Source organism: Heptranchias perlo, unplaced genomic scaffold, assembly GCF_035084215.1.
Source record: "Heptranchias perlo isolate sHepPer1 unplaced genomic scaffold, sHepPer1.hap1 HAP1_SCAFFOLD_388, whole genome shotgun sequence".
Classification (NCBI taxonomy): domain Eukaryota; kingdom Metazoa; phylum Chordata; class Chondrichthyes; order Hexanchiformes; family Hexanchidae; genus Heptranchias; species Heptranchias perlo.
The window spans coordinates 100,462-119,100 of NW_027139400.1; the positions used below are offsets into that span (position 1 = coordinate 100,462).

The 18,639-nt window shown below is 55.4% G+C and overlaps 2 protein-coding genes across 4 annotated transcripts in view; both read right to left on the reverse strand.

Moving 5' to 3' along the window:
• The window catches only part of pex16 (peroxisomal biogenesis factor 16), a 43,012-nt gene extending 40,398 nt beyond the window's left edge, over positions 1-2,614 (reverse strand). The window contains 2 exon segments of the mRNA XM_067978786.1: positions 316-367; positions 2,540-2,614. Coding sequence (XP_067834887.1) covers positions 316-367; positions 2,540-2,614 — 127 coding nt within the window.
• LOC137311979 (CUGBP Elav-like family member 1) overlaps positions 2,594-18,639 on the reverse strand; it is a 128,626-nt gene continuing 112,580 nt past the window's right edge. For all 3 annotated transcript variants that reach the window (XM_067978791.1, XM_067978788.1, XM_067978789.1), the window contains 5 exons: positions 18,398-18,480; positions 14,168-14,216; positions 12,223-12,357; positions 9,214-9,293; positions 2,594-2,700 (listed from right to left, as the gene is read on the reverse strand). In XM_067978791.1, the coding sequence (XP_067834892.1) occupies positions 2,677-2,700; positions 9,214-9,293; positions 12,223-12,357; positions 14,168-14,216; positions 18,398-18,480 (371 nt within the window). In that variant the 3' untranslated portion in view covers positions 2,594-2,676. The remainder of the gene's footprint in view (positions 2,701-9,213; positions 9,294-12,222; positions 12,358-14,167; positions 14,217-18,397; positions 18,481-18,639) is intronic.

Consider the following 18,639-nt stretch of genomic DNA (forward strand, 5'->3'; position numbering starts at 1 on the left):
TACAGGGACAAGACAGTCTCAGACGGGGGTTAATCCTACCACCTCACACATCTCATTGGCACGGGTAAGGCTTGAAGGCTGATTTCCTTGGCAGTTTAGAAACTAATTGCAAAAAAGGCCATCACGCCAAGACGGTACACGCCACAGTACGGAAACAATGCGACTTCTAGTACAGAATCGGTGAGCGTGCCAGAATCTTTAAATGCACCATCATTACGGGTTAGTCAAGTTTCTGTACCTCCAACAAAATCTTAATGTTATATGAGATACACACATACAAACAAATACACACCCATAACATTGGGGCACGCAGACCTACATACAGGGAGTGCCTGGCACCTATCGTCTCTTTAACAATACCATAATTCTGTTAAGGGCAACATGTTGCATTCATGGAATCACATCGAGGGAATGGAGAAAGAGCCGGAGTGTGAGCGGCGGGGGTTGAGGGGGCGAGCGGCGGGGGGGTGAGGGGGCGAGCGGCGGGGGGGTGAGGGGGCGAGCGGCGGGGGGGTGAGGGGGCGAGCGGCGGGGGGGGTGAGGGGGCGAGCGGCGGGGGGGGTGAGGGGGGCGAGCGGCGGGGGGGTGAGGGGGCGAGCGGGGGGGGGTGAGGGGGCGAGCGGCGGGGGGGTGAGGGGGCGAGCGGGGGGGGTGAGGGGGCGAGCGGCGGGGGGGTGAGGGGGCGAGCGGCGGGGGGGGTGAGGGGGCGAGCGGCGGGGGGGTGAGGGGGCGAGCGGCGGGGGGGTGAGGGGGCGAGCGGCGGGGGGGGTGAGGGGGCGAGCGGCGGAGGGGTGAGGGGGCGAGCGGCGGGGGGGTGAGGGGGCGAGCGGCGGGGGGGGGTGAGGGGGCGAGCGGCGGGGGGGTGAGGGGGCGAGCGGCGGGGGGGTGAGGGGGCGAGCGGCGGGGGGGTGAGGGGGCGAGCGGCGGGGGGGTGAGGGGGCGAGCGGCGGGGGATGAGGGGCGAGCGGCGGGGGGGTGAGGGGGCGAGCGGGGGGGGGAGAGGGGGGCGAGCGGGGGGGGAGAGGGGGGCGAGCGGGGGGGGGAGAGGGGGCGAGCGGGGGGGGGTGAGGGGGCGAGCGGCGGGGGGGTGAGGGGGCGAGCGGGGGGGGGTGAGGGGGCGAGCGGGGGGGGGTGAGGGGGCGAGCGGGGGGGGTGAGGGGGCGAGCGGGGGGGGAGAGGGGGCGAGCGGGGGGGGGGAGAGGGGGCGAGCGGGGGGGGAGAGGGGGCGAGGGGGGGGGGAGAGGGGGCGAGCGGCGGGGGGAGAGGGGGCGAGCGGGGGGGGAGAGGTGGGGGGAGAGGGGGCGAGCGGGGGGGGGGGGGGGGAGAGGGGGCGAGCGGGGCGGGAGAGGGGGGGGGGGGAGAGGGGGCGAGCGGGGGGGGGGGGAGGGGGCGAGCGGGGGGGGGAGGGGGGGAGAGGGCGAGCGGGGGGGAGAGGGGGCGAGCGGCGGGGGAGAGGGCGAGCAGGGGGGGGAGAGGGCGAGCGGGGGGGAGAGGGGCGAGCGGGGGGGGAGAGGGCGAGCGGGGGGGGGAGAGGGCGAGCGGGGGGGAGAGCGGGGGGGGGGGAAGAGGGCGAGCGGGGGGGGAAGAGGGCGAGCGGGGGGGGGAGAGGGGGCGAGCGGGGGGGGGAGAGGGGGCGAGCGGGGGGGGGGAGAGCGGGGGGGGGGGGAGAGGGGGCGAGCGGGGGGGGGGAGAGGGGGCGAGCGGGGGGGGGAGAGGGGGCGAGCGGGGGGGGGGGGAGAGCGGGGGGGGGGGGAAGAGGGCGAGCGGGGGGGGAAGAGGGCGAGCGGGGGGGGAGAGGGGGCGAGCGGGGGGGGAGAGGGGGCGAGCGGGGGGGGGAGAGCGGGGGGGGGGGGGGAGAGGGGGCGAGCGGGGGGGGGAGAGGGGGCGAGCGGGGGGGGAGAGGGGGCGAGCGGGGGGGGAGAGGGGGGGGTGGAGAGGGGGCGAGCGGGGGGGGGAGGGGGCGAGCGGGGGGGGGAGGGGGCGAGCGGGGGGGGGGGGGAGAGGGGGCGAGCGGGGGGGGGGGGCGAGCGGGGGGGGGGGGGGGGGGGGAGAGGGGGCGAGCGGTGGGGGGAGGGTGCTGGAATCACCTCTTTTCGTGCTGTAACCTTTCTACGATTCTAATACAAGGTTGAGTAAATAAGGCGAAACTGTTTCCAGTGGCAGAAGGGTCAGTGAACAGAGGACACAGATTTAAGGTGATCGGCAAAAGAGCCAGAGGTGACATGAGGAAACTTTTTTTTTTACACTGTGAGTTGTTCTAATCGGGAATTCACTGCCTGAAAGGGCGGTGGAAGCTGATTCAATAGTAACTTTCAAAAAGGGAATTGGATAAATATTTGAAGGGTAAAAAATTACAGGGCTCTGGGGAAAGAGCAGGGAGTGGGACTAATTGGTTAGCTCTTTCAAAGTTCCGGCACAGGCACGATGGGCTGAATGGCCTTCTCCTGTGCTGTAACATACTATGATACCATGATTAACGTGAAAATGTGAAAGGCCCTATCAGCACCCTCTGGCCCCCCTCCCCCTCCCCGATACTTACTGCCAGATATTGGGGTCCAAGTGAGTTGAGCCCAGCCAGATTGCCCCACATAGTCGCTGCGTTGAGCTGCTGCATCTGCTGTTGGAGCTGCTGAGCAATTCGTTTCTGCTCCTTGTCCTTCTGTGTGTCGGCAAACTTCACAACAATTGGGAAGAACAGCCCTGTTGAGGAGATAGCATAGTCAGAGAGCAGGGCGGGGGCGGATCGGGGGGCAGGGCGGGAGGGGGGTCGGGGGGGCAGGGCGGGAGGGGGGTCGGGGGGCAGGGCGGGAGGGGGTCAGGGGGCAGGGCGGGAGGGGGTCAGAGGGCAGGGCGGGAGGGGGTCAGAGGGCAGGGCGGAGGGGGTCAGAGGGCAGGGCGGAGGGGGTCAGAGGGCAGGGCGGAGGGGGTCAGAGGGCAGGGCGGAGGGGGTCAGAGGGCAGGGCGGAGGGGTCAGAGGGCAGGGCGGAGGGGGTCAGAGGGCAGGGCGGAGGGGGTCAGAGGGCAGGGCGGAGGGGGTCAGAGGGCAGGGCGGAGGGGGTCAGAGGGCAGGGCGGAGGGGGTCAGAGGGCAGGGCGGAGGGGGTCAGAGGGCAGGGCGGAGGGGGTCAGAGGGCAGGGCGGAGGGGGTCAGAGGGCAGGGCGGAGGGGGTCAGAGGGCAGGGCGGAGGGGGTCAGAGGGCAGGGCGGAGGGGGTCAGAGGGCAGGGCGGAGGGGGTCAGAGGGCAGGGCGGAGGGGGTCAGAGGGCAGGGCGGAGGGGGTCAGAGGGCAGGGCGGAGGGGGTCAGAGAGCTGTGCTGTATAAATACACAACTGGAGTGGGCTTATTTCAGTGACTTAAAAAGGATCTTGCCCAGGTGGATTGGAATCAAACATTGTTGGTGAAACAGTAATTGAACAATGGGAGGCCCTCAAGGAGGAGATGGTTCGGGTACAGAATAGACACATTCCCATGAGGGGGAAAGGAAGGGCATCTAAAGCTCGAGCTCCCTGGATGACTAAAGATATAGAGATTAAAGTGAAACAGTAAAAGAGGCTGATGATAAATGTAAGGTTCATAACACAGCAGGGAACCAGGCTGAATACAGAAAGTACAGAGGAGATCTAAACAAGGAAAATGGGGGGCAAAGAGAGAAGAGTGAGAATAGATTAGTGAGTAACATGAAAGGGAACCCAAAAGTTTTTAAAAACATATAAATAGTAAAAGGGGAGTCAAAGGAGAGGGTGGGGCCGATTAGGGATAAAAAAGATGATCTTGTGGAGGTAGGGGGAATGGCTGAGGTAATAAATGAATAATTCACATCGGTCTTCACTGGAGGAGAGGATTCTGCCAATGTCACAGTAAAGGAGGAGGCAGTGGTGATATTGGAGAGGATAAAAATAGATAGAGGAGGGACCTAAAAGATTGACAGTACTCAAAGTAGAAAAGTCACCCGGTCCAGATGGTCTCCATCCTCGGTCACTGAGGGAAGTAAGGGTGGAAATTGCAGAGGCTCTGGTCACAATCTTCCAATCTCCCCGGATATGGGAATGGTGTCAGAGGACTGGAGGATTGTAAATGTTACACCCTGTTCAAAAAAGGGGAGAGGGATAAACCCAGCAATTACAGGCCAGGCAGCCTAATGTCGGTGATGGGGAAACTTTTAGAGACAATAATCCGGGACAAAATTAATCGGCACTCGGAAAGTCTGGGCTAATAAATAAAAGTCAGCACTGATTTGTTAAAGGAAAATCATGTTTGACTAACTTGATTGAGTTCTTTGATGTAACGGATAGGGTTGATGAGGGTAGTGCGGTTAATAATGTGTATATGGACTTTCAGAAGACATTTGATAAAGTGCCACATAATAGACTTGTTTGCAAAATTAAAACCCATGGGATTAAAGGGACAGTGTCAGTGTGGATATGAAATTGTCTAGGGGACAGAAAACAGAGAGTCGTGGTGAACGGTTGATTTTCAGACTGGAGGGAAGTATACAGTGGTGTTCCCCAGGGGTCAGTATTAGGATCACTGCTCTTTTTGATATATATTAATGACCTGGATACAGGTATCGAGGGTATAATTTCAAAGTTTGCAGATGACACGAAACTTGGAAATGTAGTAAACAAAATAACTTGCAATTATATAGCGCTTTAACGTCGTAAAACATCCCAAAACGCTTCACATGGGCATTAACAAAATTTGACACCGAGCCACATAAGGAGATCTTAGGACAGGTGACCAAAAGCTTGGTCAAAGAGGTAGGTTTTAAGGAGTGTCTTAAAGGAGGAGAGAGAGGTAGAGAGATTTAGAGCCTAGGCAACTGAAGGCACGGCCGCCAATGGTGGAGCGATTAAAATTGGGGATGGACAAGAGACCAGAATTGGAGGAGCGCAGAGATCTTGGAGGGTTGTAGGGCTGGAGGAAGATACAGCGATAGGGAGGGGCGAGGCCATGGAGGGATTTGAAAACAAGGACAAGAATTTTAAAATCGAGACATTACTGGAGCGGGAGTCAACGTAGGTCAGCGAGCACAGGGGGTGATGGGTGAACGGGACTTGGTGTGAGTTAGGATACGGGCAGCAGAGTTTTGGATGAGCTCAAGTTTATGGAAGATGCAAGGTGGGAGACCGGCCAGGAGAGCACTGGAATAGTCAAATCTACAGGTGACAAAGGCATGGATGAGGGTTTCAGCAGCAGATAGGATGGAGCAGGGGCAGAGACGGACGATGTTACGGAGGTGCAAGTAGGCCGTCTTGGTGATGGAGCAGATATGGGGTCAGAAGCTCATCTCAGAGTCAAATAGGACACCGAGGTTGCAAACGGCCTGGTTCAGCCTCAGACAGTGGTCAGGGAGAGGGATGGATGAGGATAGTAACAGACTTCAGGAGGACGCAGACAGACTGGTGAAATGGGCAGACACATAGCAGATTAAATTTAACACTGAGAAGTGTGAAGTGATATATTTTGGAAGGAAGAATGAGGAGAGGCAATATAAACTAAATTTTAAAGAGGGTGCAGGAACAGAGAAACCTGGGGGTGCACATACACAAATCTTTTAAGGTGACAGGACAAGCTGATAAGGTTGTTGAAAAGGCATGAGAGATCCTGGGCTTTATTAGTAGAGGCATAGAGTACAAAAGCAAGGAAGTTATGCTAAACCTTTATAAAACACTGGAGTATTGTGTCCAATTCTGGGCACTGCACTTTAGGAAGGATGTGAAGGCCTTCGAGAGGGTGCAGAGGAGATTTACTAGAATGGTACCAGGGATGAGGGACTTCAGTTACATGGAGAGAATGGAGAAGCTACATAAGAACATAAGAAATAGGAGCAGGAGTAGGCCAATCGGCCCCTCGAGCCTGCTCCGCCATTCACTAAGATCATGGCTGATCTGATCCTAACCTCAAATCTAAATTCATGTCCAATTTCCTGCCCACTCCCCGTAACCCCTAATTCCCTTTACTTCTAGGAAACTGTCTATTTCTGTTTTAAATTTATCTAATGATGTAGCTTCCACAGCTTCCTGGGGCAGCAAATTCCACAGACCTACCACCCTCTGAGTGAAGAAGTTTCTCCTCATCTCAGTTTTGAAAGAGCAGCCCCTTATTCTAAGATTATGCCCCCTAGTTCTAGTTTCACCCACCCTTGGGAACATCCTTACCGCATCCACCCGATCAAGCCCCTTCACAATCTTATATGTTTCAATAAGATCGCCTCTCATTCTTCTGAACTCCAATGAGTAGAGTCCCAATCTACTCAACCTCTCCTCATATGTCTGCCCCCTCATCCCCGGGATTAACCGAGTGAACCTTCTTTGTACTGCCTCGAGAGCAAGTATGTCTTTTCTTAAGTATGGACACCAAAACTGTATGCAGTATTCCAGGTGCGGTCTCACCAATACCTTACATAACGGCAGCAATACCTCCCTGTTTTTATATTCTATCCCCCTAGCAATAAAAGCCAACATTCCGTTGGCCTTCTTGATCACCTGCTGCACCTGCATACCAACTTTTTGATTTTCTTGCACTAGGACCCCCAGATCCCTTTGTACTGCAGTACTTTCCAGTTTCTCGCCATTAAGATAATAACTTGCTCTCTGATTTTTCCTGCCAAAGTGCATAACTTCACATTTTCCAATATTGTATTGCATCTGCCAAATCTCCGCCCACTCACCCAGCCTGTCTATATCCCCCTGTAGGTTTTTTATGTCCTCCTCACTCTCTACTTTCCCTCCCACCTTTGTATCATCTGCAAACTTTGATATGTTACACTCAGTCCCCTCCTCCAAATCGTTAATATAGATTGTAAAGAGTTGGGGACCCAGCACCGACACCTGCGGAACACCACTGGCTACTGGTTGCCAGTCCGAGAATGAACCATTTATCCCAACTCTCTGCTTCCTGTTAGATAACCAATCCTCCACCCATGCCAGAATATTACCCCCAATCCAGTGATTCTTTATCTTGAGCAATAATCTTTTATGTAGCACCTTGTCGAATGCCTTCTGGAAGTCTAAATACACTACGTCCACTGGTTCCCCTTTATCCACCCTGTACGTTATGTCCTCAAAGAACTCAAGCAAATTTGTCAGACATGACTTCCCCTTCGTAAAGCCATGCTGACTTTGTCCTATTAAATTATGTTTATCCAAATGTTCTGCTACTGTCTCCTTAATAATAGACTCCAAAATTTGACCCACCACAGATGTTAGGCTAACTGGTCTATAATTTCCAGCCTTCTGCCCACTACCCTTTTTAAATAAGGGTGTTACATTAGCAGTTTTCCAATCTGCCGGGACCTTTGCCGAGTCCAAAGAATTTTGGAAAATTATTACCAAAGCATCCACAATCCCTACTGTCACTTCCCTCAAGACCCTAGGATGTAAGCTATCAGGTCCTGGGGATTTATCCGCCTTGAGTCCCATTAATTTACTGAGCACCAATTCCTTAGTGATTTTAATCGTATTTAGCTCCTCCCCCCCTAGAGCCCCCTGTTTGTCCAGTGTTGGGATATTCTTAGTGTCCTCTACCGTAAAGACTGAAACAAAATATTTGTTCAGCATTTTTGCCATCTCCATGTTTCCCACCATTAATTTCCCGGTCTCATCCTCTAAGGGACCTACGTTTGCCTTAGCCACCCTTTTTCTTTTTATATAACTGTAGAAACTCTTGCTATCTGTTTTTATATTTTTTGCTAATTTATTTTCATAATCTATCTTCCCTTTTTTAATCAATCTCTTTGTTACTTTCTGATGTCTTTTGAAGACTTCCCAATCTTCTATCCTCCCACTAAGTTTGGCTACCTTATATGTCCTTGTTTTTAGTCGGATACTATCCTTAATTTCTTTACTTAGCCACGGATGGCTGTCATTTCTTTTACACCCTTTTTTCCTCAGTGGAATATATTTTTTTGAAAGTTGTAAAATAACTCCTTGAATGAACACCACTGCTCATGTACCGTCTTACCCTTTAATCTATTTTCCCAGTCCACTTTAATCAATTCCGCTCTCATACCATCATAGTCTCCTTTATTCAAGCTCAGTACGCTTGTTTGAGAACCAACCTTCTCACCCTCTAATTGGATATGGAATGTAACCATGTTATGGTCACTCATTCCAAGGGGATCCTTAACTAGGATATTATTAATTAATCCTGGCTCATTACACAGGACCAGGTCCAAGGTTGCTTGCCCCCATGTAGGATCAGTTGCATACTGCTCAATAAATCCATCCCTAATACACTCAATAAACTCTTCCTCAAGGCTGCCCTGCCCAATTTGATTTGTCCAGTCAATATGACAGTTAAAATCCCCCATAATTATAGCTGTTCCCTTATTACATGCCCCGACTATTTCCTGATTAATACTTCTTCCAGCAGAGTTGCAACTATTAGGAGGCCTATATACTACGCCCACGAGTGTTTTTTTCCCCTTATTATTCCTTATCTCCACCCAAACTGTTTCATTATCCTGATCCTTTGTCCCAATATCATTTCTCTGTATTACAGTGATTCCTTCCTTTATTAACATAGCCACCCCACCTCCCCTTCTTTCCTGCCTGTCCTTCCTGATTGTTAAATACCCTGGCATATTTAATTTCCTGTCGTTGTCACTCTGAAGCTGGGGTTGTTCTCCTCAGAACAGAGAAGGTTAGAGGGAGATTTAGTCGGTACGATCAAAATCACGAATGGTAAATAAGGAGAAACTGTTTCCAGTGGCGGGGGGGGAGGTCAATAACCAGAGGACACAGATTTAAGATAATTGGCAAAAGAACCAGAAGGGAGATTTATTTTTATTTTTACACAGTGAGTTGTAATGATCTGCAATGCACTGCCTGAAAGGGCAGTGGAAGGAGATTCAATAGTAACTTTCAAAAGGGGATTGGAAATATATCGCCGTTCCTTCATTGTCGCTGGGTCAAAATCCTGGAACTCCCTTCCTAACAGCACTGTGGGAGAACCTTCACCACACGGACTGCAGCAGTTCAAGAAGGCGGCTCACCACCACCTTCTCAAGGGCAATTAGGGATGGGCAATAAATGCCGGGCTCGCCAGCGACGCCCACATCCCATGAACGAATAAAAAAAAATACTTGAAGGGAAAAAGAGATGGGGAATGGGACTAATTGGACAGCTCTTTCAAAGAGCCAGCAGGGGTAATGATGGGCTGAATGGCCTCCTTCTGTGCTTTAACATTCTATGATGCTATGAGAAGACCCACCTCCATCGTCTGTGACTGGTGCATGGTCTTGATTGCATTCTGTGCCATCGATCGTGTCGCAAATGTTATAAATGCACAACCTGCAGGAAGACAACAGAGCTTCAGGGAAAGGGGGTCCAACAACAGACTCACAGCACTGCAGCTTCTGTACACATAGTGCGCAGGACAAGGGAGGGAGTGAGGGCGAGAGAGGCCGGTACAAGGCTTAACTTACAAGAGGAGATAAGTTGAATACACCGATATATTCAGCGTTGTTTGGGGAGCAGGCTTTGAGAGAAGTTGAAATGTGTGGTTAATTTGTGGACAATAACAAGAGACACGTGCTGAGTGACAGATCAACGCCGGGGAACAGACACATCCCACCACTCCCAGGTGTGGGGGTCCACACACTGACACACGCGGATCAAAAGACTTGCATTTATCTAGCACCTTTCATGATCTCAGGATATCCCAAAGTGCTTTATAGCCAATGAAGTACTTTTGAACCGTAGTCACTGCTGTCATGTGGGAAACGAGGCAGCCAATTTGCACACAGCAAGATCCCACAAACAGCAATGAGATAATGACCAGGTCATCTGTTTTAGCGATGCTGGTTGAGAGTTAAATATTGACCGGGGGAGAACACCCCTACTCTTCGAAATAATGGCCGTGGGATCTTTTACATCCACCCGGAAGGGCAGACGGGACCTGGGTTTAATGTCTCATCCCCGCCATTTCCCCATATCCCTCGACCCCGCCCTCTCCCCATATCCCTCGACCCCGCCCTCTCCCCATATCCCTCAACCCCGCCCTCTCCCCATATCCCTCAACCCCGCCCTCTCCCCATATCCCTCAACCCCGCCCTCTCTCCATATCCCTCAACCCCGCCCTCTCCCCATATCCCTCAACCCCGCCCTCTCCCCATATCCCTCAACCCCGCCCTCTCCCCATATCCCTCAACCCCGCCCTCGCCCCATATCCCTCAACCCCGCCCTCTCCCCATATCCCTCAACCCCGCCCTCTCCCCATATAACCCTCAACACAACCAGTTCCAAATAACCCTCAACCCCATATTCCTCACCACCATAACACCATATTCCTCACCACCACAACCCCGCGCCCCTCAGCACCACAACCCCGCGCCCCTCAGCACCACAACCCCGCGCCCCTCAGCACCACAACCCCGCGCCCCTCAGCACCACAACCCCGCGCCCCTCAGCACCACAACCCCGCGCCCCTCAGCACCACAACCCCGCGCCCCTCAGCACCACAACCCCGCGCCCCTCAGCACCATATCACTGTGTCCCTCACCACCAAATCCCTCACCACCATAACCCCATGTCCTTCAACACCATAACTCCATTTTCCTTACCGCCATGTCCCTCACCACCATAACGCCATGTCCCTCACCACCATAACGCCATGTCCCTCACCACCATAACCCCATGTCCCTCACCACCATAACGCCAGGTCCCTCACCACCATAACGCCATGTCCCTCACCACCATAACGCCATGTCCCTCACCACCATAACCCCATGTCCCTCACCACCATAACCCCATGTCCCTCACCACCATAACCCCATGTCCCTCACCACCATAACGCCATGTCCCTCACCACCATAACCCCATGTCCCTCACCACCATAACCCCATGTCCTTCAACACCATAACTCCATTTTCCTTAACCCCATATCCCTCACCACCAGAACCGCACATCCCTCGCCAGCACATCCCTCGCCAGCACATCCCTCACCAGCACATCCCTCACCAGCACATCCCTCACCAGCACATCCCTCACCAGCACATCCCTCACCAGCACATCCCTCACCAGCACATCCCTCACCAGCACATCCCTCACCAGCACATCCCTCACCAGCATATCCGTCACCAGCATAACCCTCACCAGCATAACCCTCACCAGCATAACCCTCACCAGCATAACCCTCACCAGCATAACCCTCACCAGCATAACCCTCACCAGCATATCCCTCACCAGCATAACCCTCACCAGCATAACCCTCACCAGCATATCCCTCACCAGCATATCCCTCACCAGCATATCCCTCACCAGCATATCCCTCACCAGCATATCCCTCACCAGCATATCCCTCACCAGCATAACCCTCACCAGCATAACCCTCACCAGCATATCCCTCACCAGCATATCCCTCACCAGCATATCCCTCACCAGCATATCCCTCACCAGCATAACCCTCACCAGCATAACCCTCACCAGCATAACCCTCACCAGCATATCCCTCACCAGCATAACCCTCACCAGCATAACCCTCACCAGCATATCCCTCACCAGCATATCCCTCACCAGCATATCCCTCACCAGCATAACCCTCACCAGCATAACCCTCACCAGCATAACCCTCACCAGCATATCCCTCACCAGCATATCCCTCACCAGCATAACCCTCACCAGCATATCCCTCACCAGCATAACCCTCAACAGCATAACCCTCACCAGCATAACCCTCACCAGCATATCCCTCACCAGCATATCCCTCACCAGCATAACCCTCACCAGCATAACCCTCACCAGCATATCCCTCACCAGCATAACCCTCAACAGCATAACCCTCACCAGCATAACCCTCACCAGCATAACCCTCACCAGCATATCCCTCACCAGCATAACCCTCAACAGCATAACCCTCACCAGCATAACCCTCACCAGCATATCCCTCACCAGCATAACCCTCAACAGCATAACCCTCACCAGCATAACCCTCACCAGCATATCCCTCACCAGCATATCCCTCACCAGCATATCCCTCACCAGCATATCCCTCACCAGCATAACCCTCACCAGCATATCCCTCACCAGCATAACCCTCACCAGCATAACCCCATATCTCTCAACCCCACTATCTCCTTTTATCCTTCAACCCCATCTCCCCAAATCCCTTAAACCCACCATCTACCTATTTCCCTCGACCCCATCGACCGATCTCCCAATATCCCTCAACCCTACCATCTCCCCATATCCCACATCCACCCTAATATCGCCCTCTACTCACCCCGACTCAGACCATCTGGGCCCCGTAATATTCGACATTCTTCGATCTGTCCGAACGGTGAGAACATGACCCGGACATCGTTCTCATTGCACTTTTTGGAAATCATCCCCACAAACAGCTTTCTGTCTTCCACAGCTGCAATCAAACAAGTGGATTAATTCAGCGATGGACATGTGTGAACAGACATACACACGCACACACACAGAAACCACTGCCCCAGTGCCACTCCCAGACAGAGCCCAGTGCCACTCCCAGACAGAGACCCAGACAGAGCCCAGTGCCACTCCCAGACAGAGCCCAGTGCCACTCCCAGACTGAGACCCAGACAGAGCCCAGTGCCACTCCCAGACTGAGACCCAGACAGAGACCAGTCCCACTCCCAGACAGAGCCCAGTGCCACTCCCAGACTGAGACCCAGACAGAGCCCAGTCCCACTCTCAGACTGAGACTCAGACTGAGACCCAGACAGAGACCAGTGCCACTCCCAGACTGAGACCCAGACAGAGACCAGTGCCACTCCCAAACTGAGACCCAGACAGAGACCAGTGCCACTCCCAGACTGAGACCCAGACAGAGACCAGTGCCACTCCCAGACTGAGACCCAGACAGAGCCCAGTGTCACTCCCAGACTGAGACCCAGACAGAGACCAGTGCCACTCCCAGACTGAGACCCAGACAGAGCCCAGTGCCACTCCCAGACTGAGACCCAGACAGAGCCCAGTGCCACTCCCAGACATAGACCAGTGCCACTCCCAGACTGAGACCCAGACAGAGACCAGTGCCACTCCCAAACTGAGACCCAGACAGAGACCAGTGCCACTCCCAGACTGAGACCCAGACAGAGACCAGTGCCACTCCCAGACTGAGACCCAGACAGAGCCCAGTGCCACTCCCAGACTGAGACCCAGACAGAGCCCAGTGTCACTCCCAGACTGAGACCCAGACAGAGACCAGTGCCACTCCCAGACTGAGACACAGAGAGCCCAGTGCCACTCCCAGACAGAGACCAGTGCCACTCCCAGACTGAGACCCAGACAGAGCCCAGTGCCACTCCCAGACTGAGACCCAGACAGAGCCCAGTGCCACTCCCAGACTGAGACCAAGGGAGAGCCCAGTGCCACTCCCAGACTGAGACCCAGACAGAGCCCAGTGCCACTCCCAGACTGAGACCCAGACAGAGCCCAGTGTCACTCCCAGACTGAGACCCAGACAGAGCCCAGTGCCACTCCCAGACTGAGACCCAGACAGAGCCCAGTGCCACTCCCAGACAGAGACCAGTGCCACTCCCAGACTGAGACCCAGACAGAGACCAGTGCCACTCCCAGACTGAGACCCAGACAGAGACCAGTGCCACTCCCAGACTGAGACCAGTGCCACTCCCAGACTGAGACCCAGACAGAGACCAGTGCCACTCCCAGACTGAGACCCAGACAGAGACCAGTGCCACTCCCAGACTGAGACCCAGACAGAGACCAGTGCCACTCCCAGACTGAGACCCAGACAGAGCCCAGTGTCACTCCCAGACTGAGACCCAGACAGAGACCAGTGCCACTCCCAGACTGAGACCCAGACAGAGCCCAGTGCCACTCCCAGACAGAGACCAGTGCCACTCCCAGACTGAGACCCAGACAGAGCCCAGTGCCACTCCCAGACTGAGACCAAGGGAGAGCCCAGTGCCACACCCAGGCTGAGACCCAGACAGAGCCCAGTGCCACTCCCAGACAGAGCCCAGTGCCACTACCAGACTGAGACCCAGACAGAGCCCAGTGCCACTCCCAGACTGAGACCCAGACAGAGCCCAGTGCCACTCCCAGACTGAGACCCAGGGAGAGCCCAGACTGAGGCTTGGGACGCGCAGTTCCCCCAGCTTCAAGCTCGAGATGGACGCATCCTCCCGAGGGGATGTGATGTGGTCCTGTTTTCTGTTGCGCATGGACTGACTCACCATTGTTCTTCTCACTATCGGCTGGTTTCATCTGTATAGGATGGTGCATCTGGGGAAAGAGCAGAGGCAAACGCTCAATCTGCGCACGATGCTGACACGAAGCTGCGCCTTATGGTTCATTCCTGCCCAGTACCAGCAGACGGTGAAACCCTTGTTACAAATAACGTATCCCACCCGCAAACAGGAACCCCGCGCATAGGAACCGCGCTCACAGGGCCCGCGTATAGGACGCACACAGGAATCCTGCTCGCAGGGCCCGCGTATAGGACGCATACAGGAACCCTGCTCGCAGGACCCGCGTATAGGACGCACACATGGAACCCTGCTCACAGGGCCTGCGTATAGGACGCTCACAGGAACCCTGCTCACAGGGCCCGCGCATAGGACGCACACAGGAACCCTGCTCGCAGGACCCGCGTATAGGACGCTCACAGGAACCCTGCTCACAGGGCCCGTGTATAGGACGCACACAGGAACCCTGCACACAGGGCCCGCGTATAGGACGCACACAGGAACCCTGCACACAGGGCCCGCGTATAGGACGCACACAGGAACCCTGCTCACAGGGCCCGCGTATAGGACGCACAAAGGAACCCTGCTCACAGGGCCTGCGCATAGGACGCACACAGGAACCGCGCTCACAGGAACCGCGTATAGGACGCTCACAGGGCCCGCGCATCGGACGCACACAGGAACCCTGCTCACAGGGCCCGCGCATAGGACGCACACAGGAACCGCGCTCACAGGGCCCGCGCATAGGACGCACACAGGAACCCTGCTCACAGGGCCCGCGCATAGGACGCACACAGGAACCGCGCTCACAGGGCCCGCGCATAGGACGCACACAGGAACCGCGCTCACAGGGCCCGCGCATAGGACGCACACAGGAACCCTGCTCACAGGGCCCGCGTATAGGACGCACACAGGAACCCTGCTCACAGGGCCCGCGCATAGGACGCACACAGGAACCCTGCTCACAGGGCCCGCGCATAGGACGCACACAGGAACCCTGCTCACAGGGCCCGCGCATAGGACGCACACAGGAACCCTGCTCACAGGGCCCGCGCATAGGACGCACACAGGAACCCTGCTCACAGGAACCGCGCTCACAGGGCCCGCGCATAGGACGCACACAGGAACCGCGCTCACAGGGCCCGCGCATAGGACGCACACAGGAACCCTGCTCACAGGGCCCGCGTATAGGACGCACACAGGAACCCTGCTCACAGGGCCCGCGCATAGGACGCACACAGGAACCCTGCTCACAGGGCCCGCGCATAGGACGCACACAGGAACCCTGCTCACAGGGCCCGCGCATAGGACGCACACAGGAACCCTGCTCACAGGGCCCGCGTATAGGACGCACAAAGGAACCCTGCTCACAGGGCCTGCGCATAGGACGCACACAGGAACCGCGCTCACAGGAACCGCGTATAGGACGCTCACAGGGCCCGCGCATCGGACGCGCACACGAACCCTGCTCACAGGGCCCGCGTATAGGACGCACACAGGAACCCTGCTCACAGGGCCCGCGCATAGGACGCACACAGGAACCCTGCTCACAGGGCCCGCGCATAGGACGCACACAGGAACCCTGCTCACAGGGCCCGCGTATAGGACGCACACAGGAACCCTGCTCACAGGGCCCGCGTATCGGACGCACACAGGAACCCTGCTCACAGGGCCCGCGCATAGGACGCACACAGGAACCCTGCTCACAGGGCCCGCGCATAGGACGCACACAGGAACCCTGCTCACAGGGCCCGCGTATAGGACGCACAAAGGAACCCTGCTCACAGGGCCTGCGCATAGGACGCACACAGGAACCGCGCTCACAGGAACCGCGTATAGGACGCTCACAGGGCCCGCGCATCGGACGCACACAGGAACCCTGCTCACAGGGCCCGCGCATAGGACGCACACAGGAACCGCGCTCACAGGGCCCGCGCATAGGACGCACACAGGAACCCTGCTCACAGGGCCCGCGCATAGGACGCACACAGGAACCGCGCTCACAGGGCCCGCGCATAGGACGCACACAGGAACCGCGCTCACAGGGCCCGCGCATAGGACGCACACAGGAACCCTGCTCACAGGGCCCGCGTATAGGACGCACACAGGAACCCTGCTCACAGGGCCCGCGCATAGGACGCACACAGGAACCCTGCTCACAGGGCCCGCGCATAGGACGCACACAGGAACCCTGCTCACAGGGCCCGCGCATAGGACGCACACAGGAACCCTGCTCACAGGGCCCGCGCATAGGACGCACACAGGAACCCTGCTCACAGGAACCGCGCTCACAGGGCCCGCGCATAGGACGCACACAGGAACCCTGCTCACAGGGCCCGCGTATAGGACGCACACAGGAACCCTGCTCACAGGGCCCGCGCATAGGACGCACACAGGAACCCTGCTCACAGGGCCCGCGCATAGGACGCACACAGGAACCGCGCTCACAAGCACAGACAGACAGGTACACACAAAGTATGTTCCAACAAAGCTACTCCAACAGTTTAGCGAACGCCATCACTTTAAATAACATCCCCCAGCAAGAATAGCTGCCCATAAGGGTCATTATAAGCCACCAACAGTGGGATGAGAGTCGAGAGATAAAGGAAAGGGAAGCTGGGTTATAAAGCAAACGTACAAAGGGGGCAGGGGTTCTCCAAGCATCCGTCGTCCACCTCACGTGCCATTGCTCAAGGACAAAAATGGCCTCTCTCCCTCTAACAATCACTTTGCTCCTCCTCCCGCTGACCAATGCTTCCAAGTACCTCTCTCTCTCTCTCTCTGACACTCCCCATTCCTCCATCTTCTCTCCCTCTCTCGCTTTATATCTCCCATTCTTTCGCCATGCCTCTTCTACATTTCCTCTCTCTAAATCTCTGTGCTTCACACACTTTCTCTCACCCCCACTCTATACTCCTGCCTTGTTCCCGTTGTATGTACCATTCTTTCCTATTGAACTCACCTCCCAGAGGAGGCCCTCGAACAGCTGGAGAACTGAATGGCTCCGTTCTTGAATGTGAAGGAGACAGGGGACTGGGCTCAGGCCAAGGACTGGGAGGGACCTCCTGCCTGAGAGTTTGAGGTGGCCAGCAGCTGGGTGAGCCACTGAGGCAGGGAGAGGTGGTTCCCCCGAGGTTGAGGAGGATAGGCTGGGAGAGGCTGAGGCCAGGTGAGTCGTGATGGAAAGTTACTCTCTCATGTACAGGGGCTCCACACTGTAGCTGTGGGCCACAGGGAGGGGAAGGACTGTCCCTGGTACCAGAGCAGTGAGGGGTCAGCAAATGGGTGAACAAGGGTACCCAAGAGCATGGCTGATCCCAAAGGTAAAGGGGATGGGTTAATAGGAAGGGGTAGGGAAGAGCAAACTAGGGAGAGGGTTGGGTTGGACGTAGGAACAAATCAAATGGCATAAAATATTAAATGGTTTGGATAAGGTAAAAGCACATTCCTACAAAGTCAGGAGAAGTGGGAGCAGAGGATGAATAGATTTAATATAAATCTTGCACACTGTCAACTTATCCCAGTATAAATATCTTATGTCCACAATTATAATGGGAGCTGCCTATGTAAATATGTCACACTGTAATTACACCCTCCTACCAGTGGAGGTGCTGCAGCATCTACAATTGTGGGGGGGGGGGGGGGGTGTAATTACAGTGTGACATGTTTACATAGGCAGCTCCCATTATAATTGTGGACGTATGATATTTATACTGGAAATATAAGGACAGCGTGTATGTGTTCCAAACAGGGACTGAATTCAATCCCTGGTCCAGTTCTCCCCCGCCCTCTAACTCCACTTCACCTAAAGACTACACTTTGTCTCTCCCCGTGTGCGACGCTACGAGATCAACTTAGTAAATAGAAAATACATCACAAAAAACTCTGCTGGGAGTGAGAATAACCCACAAAGTAGGCTGGAGATAGGAAAACACTGGGGTATTCATGTCATAACAGGGAGAGTTGATGTACAGGCCTCGCCTCACCCCCGCCTTCGCTTAGACATCCCGGCGGCTTCTGACTGGTCAGGGCAGGTCCTGTACCACTCACCGCGAGGCCAGATGTGGAGCAGCTGGGCCAGCGTGCTTGTGTGACAGGCCGCCCTGAAACATTCCCACATCTAACTGCAGGCGAGTCAATAGTGTCAGCTTTATTTAAAAGATAGGACTCTGACAGGCTGCTCCTGATCTGTGAGACCGCTAACACAGAGACACTTACCCCAGGAAGAATTTTCATATTGTGAAGTGCGTTTTGTGCTTCTAGCGCTGCTTTACGGGTATAAAACGTTACAAAGCAACAACCTAGAAAAGAAACGCACAAAATGAACAGTAAGAATACAGCCTCACCTGACAAACACCAGCGTCTCGCAGCACTCCCCACCTGCCCTGTCCAATTCTTGACTGCTCTACCTTCCCCTCCAGGTGCTGTAAATATCAAAGAACAGTCCAATCTGTGGCAAG